Source organism: Alosa sapidissima, chromosome 10 (assembly GCF_018492685.1).
Source record: "Alosa sapidissima isolate fAloSap1 chromosome 10, fAloSap1.pri, whole genome shotgun sequence".
Lineage (NCBI taxonomy): Eukaryota > Metazoa > Chordata > Actinopteri > Clupeiformes > Clupeidae > Alosa > Alosa sapidissima.
The window spans coordinates 31793126-31803125 of NC_055966.1; the positions used below are offsets into that span (position 1 = coordinate 31793126).

At 50.8% G+C, this 10000-nt stretch overlaps 1 protein-coding gene across 1 annotated transcript in view; it reads left to right on the forward strand.

Moving 5' to 3' along the window:
- Window positions 1–9596, forward strand: part of zfpm2a (zinc finger protein, FOG family member 2a) — a 149326-nt gene extending 139730 nt beyond the window's left edge. Inside the window, exons 6-8 of the mRNA XM_042106081.1 lie at window positions 4283–4489; window positions 5681–5908; window positions 6568–9596. Coding sequence (XP_041962015.1) covers window positions 4283–4489; window positions 5681–5908; window positions 6568–9125 — 2993 coding nt within the window. The 3' untranslated portion in view covers window positions 9126–9596. The remainder of the gene's footprint in view (window positions 1–4282; window positions 4490–5680; window positions 5909–6567) is intronic.
- Window positions 9597–10000: the final 404 nt, after the last annotated feature.

A 10000-nucleotide genomic window follows, 5' to 3' on the forward strand; every position in this document is an offset into this window, starting at 1 on the left:
AGTGGTGTGAAAGAAAAGGCCCGCGTTCAAACGGTTGATGTTTGAGAGGGAAGTGAAGGCGCGTGTGGATGCCCCATCCATCTTCCCGCCATAACGCACATTACCATTAAGACCAGGGGTACAGGCAGGAGCACTTCAACATGTCATTACATGATGTCTCCTCAGAAGTTCACACACACACGCTTACACACACACGCTTACACACGCTTACACACACACACACACACACACACTCACACTCATCTTCAGTGCGGTGTGTTTTAAAAGAGCCCCCTAATGAAAGACATGGGGTTGTTACTCGGCAGTAGCACTTCTAGGAGAGAACACGGCACTGCTAGCACAGCCTGGTGCCACGATACAGAGGAAAAAGCAGCTGTTTTTTCTCTCCCTTTTTTAATTATCTGGACTACATACAGCATGTGACTGTGTGTGTGTGTGTGTGTGTGTGTGTGTGTGTGTGTGTTTTTCTCTCCCCTTCGCTCTCTGATTGTTTTAATGAAGCAGCTGGCCCATTGTCTGGCCTTAATTCCTCCTTTGTTTTGGGGAATATGTCATAGTTCTTTATTCTTTTATCAGGTGCTCTGCAGGAGGAGCGAAAACAATGGCCGCCGGTTTTTGGATGCCGCTGGCCGGCGCACAAAGGCTCACCACAGACAGCCGAGTAGAGAGGAGAGGAGAGAGGAGGAGAGGAGAGGAGGTGAAGACAAGGGAGAGGAGAGGAGAGGAGGAGTGGGAGAAGTGTAGAGGAAGAGAGATGAGAGGAGAGGAGAGGAGAGGAGGAGTAGGAGAAGTGTATAGGAAGAGAGAGGAGAGGAGAGGAGGAGTGGGAGAAGTGTATAGGAAGAGAGAGGAGAGGAGAGGAGAGGAGGAGTAGGAGAAGTGTAGAGGAAGAGAGATGAGAGGAGAGGAGAGAAGCAGAGGGAACAACATGTAGAGGAGGAGAGGAGCAGAGAGCAGGATTGAGGTGGGAAGAAAAGGGGAGAAGGAGAGGAGAGGAGGAGAGGAGAGGAGGAGAGGAGAGGAGAGCAGGAGAGGAGAGGAGAGGAGAGCAGGAGAGGAGAGGAGAGGAGAGCAGGGGAGGAGAGGAGAGCAGGGGAGGAGAGGAGAGGAGAGGAGAGGAGAGCAGGAGAGGAGAGGAGAGGAGAGGAGGGGAGGAGAAGCAGCGGAGGGGAGGATGGGCGCGCGAGGCAGGAGAGCGGAGCGAGGAGCGGCGCGGAGGGGCTGCGGGCGAGGAGGCTTGGGGTTTCGGCAGGGACCGGGGCGTGGCGGCGAGGCGCGGTCAGCGTCGCGCCGGGGCGGAGCGTGGTGGAGCGAGCGGTGCGGAGTGCGCGCGGATCCCGACGCGGCGCGCGCGACGCGCATGGATGGAGGGCTAACCACGAGCTGAACCGGACCGCCATGGAGGTGCAAAGCACTAGCTCAGCTCCGAGAGGCGCAGCACCCAGGGCGGCTCGCGCAGACCTGAGGCGGAGCCGAAGACGCAGGGCACCGAGCCGAAGTGAAAGAAAAGGACGCACAAACACACGCACGCACGCACGCACACACACACACACACACGCACGCACGCACACACACACATACACACACACACACACACACACACACACACGTGCGCACACACACACACACACGCACACACACACACACACACACACACACGCGCACAAACACACGCACGCACGCGCACACACACACACACACACACACACACACACACACACACACACACACACACACAGCATGCATCCATACATGCACTAGCATATAAAAATCTGCTTCCAGGAAGGGTTGTGTGCGTCAAGGATGACTTCCTGGATTCCTGCACCACCAGCTGCACGGCAGGGGTCAGATCAAATCCAAACATGCCATGACAACATTCCGACACCCCATTTCCTGTCCGGACACTTGTGCGTAGGGATTCCGACACAGAGCCCCAGCCATATTTTAAAAAAAAACACAGGAAAGGGAGCGCAACTCGGACGCGGCTCGGACTGTGATGGTTGAGATATGATCTACTCAGTCTGCTGACATGGCAGGTGCTTGTTGTGTGTGTGTATCATACGGTAACTTGTGAGCATCACACATGTCCTTTTTGATAATTTACAGATAAGTGACACATGACAATGTATTACTGACTTCTCTGGGAATGTTTACACTTTGTGTGGGATGAATGGGGTGTACTGTTTATAAGTGTGAAGGTTTCTAAGTGTGTGTGTGTGTGTGTGTTTGAGAGAGAGAATGAAAGGAGGATAGAGGAAAGAAGTGTCATAGAAAGTTCTAGCACTTTGGGTGGACACTGGGCAGACCTGCTGGCCCTAATGTGCACGTAGTGCAGCTAAGGCTCAGATCTCCTCGCCTGCTCACTGAGTCCAGCAGCACGTCGAGTTTTGTTATTTTAATTAGGAGATAAGGATTCAAAGAGCCTCTTCTGGCAGCCAGTACTGTGCTGTGTATATGTGTGTGTGTGTGTGTGTGTGTGTGTGTGAGGTGACAGAACCCAGCTGAAGAGGACAGGGCTGAGGAGTGTGTCTTGTTATTGTAGATCAGGCTGATAAGCCTTTCTTTAAGGCATCGCTCTCTCTGTCTCTCTCTCTCTCTCACACACACGCATACACTAACACACACACAGTCACAGTCACTGCAAAGTAAGGTCATTGTAGAGAGATGACCTTTATTAATAACACTTCTCTTCTCTGACATGTACTTAAAGTAGACTGCACTCACTGTAGCACACATTCACACACTCTCTCTCTCACTCACACACACACACACTCACACAAGGGCAAGTAAAAATCATGTGCGGTCTTATGAGATGAGCAAATAAAGATTGTGTCACAGCATCGTGTCCGTGAGATATGGGCTAGAATGTAGTTGAGGGAAGATCTCTCTAACCTTTGTTGGGGAGTGACAGTCCGTGGTCCACACGGGAGCATAAGGCTTCTCTGGACCAGTAGATTTGTGACTGTGTTAGACTACATTGCACTGATGGAATTTCCTGTGTCGATAATTGGCTGTGTATTGTTGAATATATAGTTTAATAATCGCAGTGAGACACACCAGAGGTATAATTAGCTTCCAGTGCATTCTGCAACATCTGAAGGAATATGAAAGTATTAACCTTTGACCTCTAATTCTAATGTAAACACATGCGACCGGTTTCTGGGGATTCTAGAAGGTTTTCTCTCGCCAGACGTTTAGGTAGCGTTGAGCCACCCAATGTGGCTGGACTCAAATCACAGGTCCTCTTTCATTCTGACACCCTGTCGCTGTGTTTGCTCATCTTTGAGAGCTAACAGTGTGGTTTAATTAATTGTCCAGCTTTCCCTCGGAAACAATGTCCTAATTCTGCCATTTAGCGCTGGCATATCATGGTTTGTTGTTATCTTGGCAGCCAGATTTTTGTAAATAGTCATATTAAAAACTTTAATCTCTTCAATGCAAAATGAAGTGCCGCTGAAAAGCCTGTCATGTGCGGAGATAAATATTATCTGAGCTTAAACCTTCTCTCCACCCCCTCTTTCTCCCCCCCCCCCTCCCCCCCTCCCTGTGCCTGACTGACTTAATAAATATGTCCTGAAGACTTCACTGGAGAATGTTTCATGTAAAACTCAACAATTTAATGAAGCCGTGGATGTGCGTAGCAGGTGTGGCCTGACACAATTGAAAAAACTACAATAAAAAAATTATAGAATAAGAACTGCTAAATGGTGGAATTCCCCTATGCCCGGGGTGCCCGGTCACTTCCCCCATATCTGTTCCATTCCATGGCAGTCCATATCACTGTCAGAATAAAGTATAAACAAATCTGACGCTTTAGTTTTCTCAGGCAGTGGTTTTGGCTGTTGGCTGTAAGACCAAACACGTCAAGAGGAAATCCCTGCTGCCCAGTTGGAAGGAAAATAAGAAAAAGACCTCAGCTTCCTCAGACTGTCCAGGATAGGCCACAGATAAGATGTGCACTGGCATGAGATGACCGGCAGATACAAGTCTCCTCTGCCTTTACAGTGAAATCAGCTGGGCATGTGTTGCAACAATCAAACTGATGTAAAGCCCAAGGATAGCTTACACCAGGTGTACTCTCTCTAAAAACAATAATGTAATTCTATTCTATTTCAGATCTGTTCTCTGATATGTCATAATTTAGATCCACCTTTCAATGGGATTTCCTCAGTCACTCTTGGGTAGCACAAAGGACTGGCTAGGACTGGTAGCACTAAAAAGCTTTATTTTGGCTTCAACATCTGGACTAAACATGTGTATGTCGTATGTGTTTGCATTGTAGGTGGTCAGCTATGGTGCACCACTACCAAGAACCTGATGGAGGGTGAGGAGATGGTGGCGTTCGTGGTGGACTTTGACTCACGGCTGCAGGCGGTCGGCCACATGTCCATGAGCGAGGGCATGTACCCGGCACGGCTACTCGACAGCATCCAGCTGCTGCCCCAGCAGGCCGCCATGGCCTCCATACTGCCCACCGCCATCGTCAATAGTAAGTACTCGCAAAAACGCGTGCGCAAACACACACACACACACACACACACACACACACCAGGCCTCCATGCTGCCCACTGCCATTGTCAATAGTAAGTACTCGCAAACACACACACACACACACACACAAGGCCTCCATACTGCCCACTGCCGTCGTCAACAGTAAGTAGCAGCAGCTGTGCACCCTAGCGCTGGTGCATTAAATTAAGCATTTAATAACACAACACATAAGCTGGCATGATAAGTGAGACATGTTCACCAAAACACACTTATGCGTATACACACACACACACATACTTACTCTCTCTCTCTCTCTCTCTCACACACACACACCTTACCTACCCAGAAAACGAACTACTGCTGTCACAGTCACCATTTTATTCATTCAAACATAATAGTGTTCTACAGATAAACATTAAAACCTGTTTTTAAAGCGATATAGAAGGTTATATAGTGTGTTACTGTTGAGTATTGTCTGAAATAAAACAAAGCATATGTAAAGTAAGTGTGCCCTATAATATGATCTATATTTTGTGGCAATTTGGTTTGCAACTTGGATGCAGTTTTGTTAGTGAACAACTTCTGTGTGCCGAGACCATCAAGGTTACAAACTCATTCTCACTAACCACAGCACAGTTAGATTAAAACGTAATCAGTAGGCAAACTGGGAAGGTGTAATCAGACTGATTAACCTCTCCAAGTAAGGTGTCATGGATAAGAAAGGCCGACCTTCAGTTTCAGGCATAAATTGCACACATACACTGACTCCCAACTTTGAACAAAGAATAAACTCTTATGCAAATATGATAATTGACTTAATAAGGGTCATGTGCAGATTCAGCTCAGCAAGTAGGAAGGCAGCCATAAGTGTGCGGCCATATTAGTCTACTTGCCCTTGATGGAGATTAACAGTAACACAGACAATCATGTCAGTTTCTGTCAGCCTACTGTGTTGACTGCTATTTAGCTATGACCTTAAAATGACCTTGATGTGCGTTAATGTGAGCAGCTGACCTTGGAACAGATTATGTGTGGTGGTTTCTCTTGGACAAGTATGTCGTTCTAGGGGTAGAGATGGTTTCACATCAGTAGGGAGAAATTGCCTTGCTACAATGTGTCATTGTAAGAGAGAAGAACAGTGTAGAGATGGTGACGTTTACCTGACCAGGTGTGTATTCTCTCCCCCCAGAGGATATCTTCCCCTGTAAAGCGTGCGGCATCTGGTTCCGGAGTGAGAGGAACCTCCAGGCTCACCTGATGTACTACTGCAGCGGACGCCAGAGGGAGCTAGAGAGTGTGGCTGAGGACACAGAGACCAATCACCACCAGCAGCCGCCCAGCACCTGCCCCTTCCCACAATGCAACAAGAGCTTCTCCAGCCCCCGGGCCCTGGAGATGCACTTAAGCACGCACAGCGGTGAGTGCTCCACATCTGCACTGATGGGATGGCAGGCAGTCTAGTGTTTACACGTCTGGAGATTCATCAAACCCACTTTCATTACATTTCTATCTAATATTTCCATGTGAGGAAATTAACGAATGAAAGGGCTGGACTCAGAGAGGGATTAAAGTCCTGGGCTTAATTGCCATCTTTTATTTTCCGCTCATGGAGCATGAGACTGTCAAGGTCAAACGGTTCAGTTGCCAAGTAGAGAACTCGTGCACCTGGGCTGTAAGGAGCAGAAGCTGAAGTATTTATCAACTGCTTCTTTCTCGGGGCCAACAGGAAAGTCATTTAATGAGTTTTCCTGAATTCAGTGATATCTGACTCTCAGCATTTTATTGACAGATGGCTGCAGACAGATTGCATCTTGTGCATGTTTTTGATGGGATCATATTTGGATTACAGTTGTGTAGCAAATCGCACACACACTGCAAATATACTCATTTCCCTGTCAGCCTCTGCTGTTGACAGTTTATCATGTATTTTTAGTCCAGTGTCAGGGGGTTTGTGGGGGTGATAAGTGTGTTATAATGCAGGACCCGGTAGCAGCTGTGCTTAATATGTGGGGAGAGGGATATCTGCAGGGAAGAGTGCAGATCTAAAACTTGTTATGTTTTTTATCTTCTTCCCAGGTGTCAAAATGGAGGAGACTCTCCCCCCTGGCACCAGCCTGAAATGCACAATCTGCAACTACACGGCGGATTCGCTGCTCACATTCCAGCACCACATCCTCTCGCACCTGTCACAGGCGGCCTTCCGATGCAGTCACTGCCACATCAGCTTCCAGAACCACCGGGAGCTGCTGCAGCATCAGGACTTGCACGGCCACTCGGGGAAACTCCGCCGCGAGAACGACGGCAGTGAACACTCCCCGCGGAGCGCCGACGACGCCCTGCAGCAGGCCCGGGCAGAGCTGTCCGGCAGGAAGGAAATGGTCCTCCCGAGCCCCAAGGGCGGAGTGGCGCTGCCGCCGCTGGGGAAAGACGGCAGCCCAGACGCCAGTGGCGAGCTGGAGCGGCCAGAGAAGAAGCCAGCGCTGGCCATGCAGAAGCCCGACGGGCATCCGGTGAGCAAGGCCAGCTTCTCCTACACCCGCATCAAGTCAGAGCCGTCGAGTCCCCGCCTGGCCTCCTCACCCGTGCAGCACAGCATGGGCCCCAGCTTCCCCATGGGGCCCTTCCTGTCCCAGTTCGCCTTCTCGCAGGACATCTCCGTGGTCCCACAGGCGTCGGAGATCCTGGCCAAGATGTCCGAGCTGGTCCATCGGCGCCTGCGCCACGGGGGCAACAGCTACCCGCCGGTCATCTACAGCCCGCTCATGCCCAAGGGTGCCACCTGCTTCGAGTGCAACATCACCTTCAACAACCTGGACAACTACCTGGTCCACAAGAAGCACTACTGCAACAGCCGCTGGCAACACATGACCAAGTCGCCCGACTTCTCGGGGATCACAGAGAAGCCCGTGCAGGACTCGGTGAGCCCAAACAGCGGGCACAGTGCAGTGGGGATGCTCCCAGGCTGCCACCCCCCGGAGACGGATAACAACCTCCTGCCATCAGCTTGCATCAACTCCTCTGTGTTGGACATGATTAACGCTGGGGGGAAAGGGCCTGAAAAGGACCTCACCGGTCAGGTGAAAAAGGTTGCCACGCCAACTGGCGGTGGGGAGGAACGTCTGAACGGAAAACAGCCGGAGGTTAAGAGCCCCAGCACGGGTCTGGGCGAGGTGGACAATGATCCCAACAAAACGACGTGTGAGGCCTGCAACATCACTTTCAGCCGCCACGAGACCTTCATGGTGCACAAGCAATACTACTGCGCCACACGCCATGACCCGCCCATGAAGCGCATGTCCAGCAACAAGGTCCCCGCCATGCAGAGGACCATGAGGACGCGCAAACGCAGGAAGATGTACGAGATGTGCCTCCCGGACCAGGAGCAGAGGCCCCCCATGGGGCCGCACCAGCCAGGGTTCCTGGGAGGCCCTCCCCTGGGCAATCCCTGCACCTCCCAGGAGGCCGTGGAGAGCCTTGCCGATCGATTCCACCCCCGCTGCGACATCTTCCCGGGCATGGTACCGAAGCACCTGGAGGCCTCGCTCACCGTCAGCAAGTCCATCCTCGGTCCCAAGTGCAACACTGTCGATTCACACGAGCTGGACGCCCCAATCGATCTCAGCAAAAAGTGCTCGCCACTCCCTGACAAGTCGAGCAACTCGCCCAAAAGACTTTTGGACTACCATGAATGTACCGTGTGCAAGATCAGCTTCAACAAGGTGGAGAACTACCTGGCCCACAAACAGAACTTTTGCCCCGTGACGGCATCGCAACACGACATTGGGCCGCTCAAACCGCCCCCCGTGTTTCCTGAAGTAAAAAACGAAGGTGTCAATCCCGAGGACGCCTACGACAAGAACCCGGTCAAGTGTGAGAAAAATGGCGGCGGGGACCTGATGGTGCCAAACGGCGGCCTGTATCCCACACACCACCTGGGCCCGGCACCAGCGCTGAAGGCCTTCTCCGACCAACACCTCGGGCCCAACAGTGATGAGGGCAAGAACATGTTCCTGCCCCACTGCCTTTACCCCGGAGCAATAAAGAAGGTAAAGGGCAGTGGGCAAATCTCACCGCCCTACTTCGGGATGAAGCCTGGCGACTTCCTGAGTGGTGGCCTGCTGACACCGAGTGAGGCGAGCGAGCAGGAGCAGTCTGCCGTGAACGGCGCCGCCGAGACGGGCAAGGAGCTGCAAGCACCACCGCCCTCCACCAACGGGTGCCCGCACCCGGGCAAAGAGGCGCTCCCTCTGCTGCCCAACAGCAGGGGCATGGTGATCGTGAACGGAGGACACAAGTCAGAGGATCGCCCGGCCACCTCGACCCCGCAGCAGGAGAACCAGACCCAGCACACAGGCCCCTCCACAGACGGGCACACGGGTTCCCCTACGTGGAGCACGGAGAACCCGGCCGAGGCCTCCGAGAACACCTCCCCTGGGGCTAAGTCTCCGGCAGAGGAGTCGGCAGTGCCACCGCCACCGCCGCCGGCCGCCACCAAGGGCCTCAACGGCTCAGCCCAGAACACAGGCAGCGGCAAGTACTGCCGCCTGTGTGACATCCAGTTCAATAACCTGTCAAACTTTATCACTCACAAGAAGTTCTACTGTTCGTCACACGCCGCTGAACACGTGAAATGAAGCCCTTGCTCTTTCCCTCTCTCCTTCCCTCTGACTCCACCCATCCTTTCTCCCTTTCTTCCCTAGCTCCCTCACTCCCTCGTTCCTCCTTCTCCCCCTCCCCCCAGCATTTTCTCTTTATTTGGGTACACTGTCGTGTCTGGAGTAGTACATCATGCAGTTTTATACACTGCTTGTGGACAATCAAGAGAAGCTTCTTTGGTCATCATTTTAAGACTTAATGCAAATCATTGGTTAGGAAAAAAATGGAAAAAAAATGACAAGTGTAATATTGGTGCCACTTTCACCTTTATTTATTTTACAATCAGTATTAATAGAAGTAGTGCTCTTAATTTAAATTCAAAAAGGAAATTTATATCAGAGTTGTTTGTAATGTTATTGTATAGTCATTCTTGTGTAGCACACATATTGTTTACACTGTAATGTAGGTTCAAGGAGACAATAGTCACACGAAGTACAAAAACAAAAACATTTTAGACACAAAATAGCTCTCAGAAGCACTTGTGTATTCTTATTTGCTGTAACGTTTTTGTATATGCCTAAATGTCATTTGCAGCTTGATATTCATGACTTCTCAGCCTTAAAACACTGTTTTCGGGGGATAACCAGGCACAGGCACCCTACATCTCATGTTCTGGCATATACACGCAGCTTTGCATATGTATGTAACTGTTTGTCCCTGTCTCTTTTCTTCGACTCCGAAGTGGATGTTTTCATGACGATGGCAGCATTCTTTCTTGTATAGTACTCGTATTTCTGTTTGCGGATAACATTTTGGTCTCCCTTTTTAAAGATGTGCTCTCAACGCAATACTTTGTAAATGAGGAAAAACGTTACTGAAAGCAGTATTATAAAAGGGGACTTGGCAGAAATTA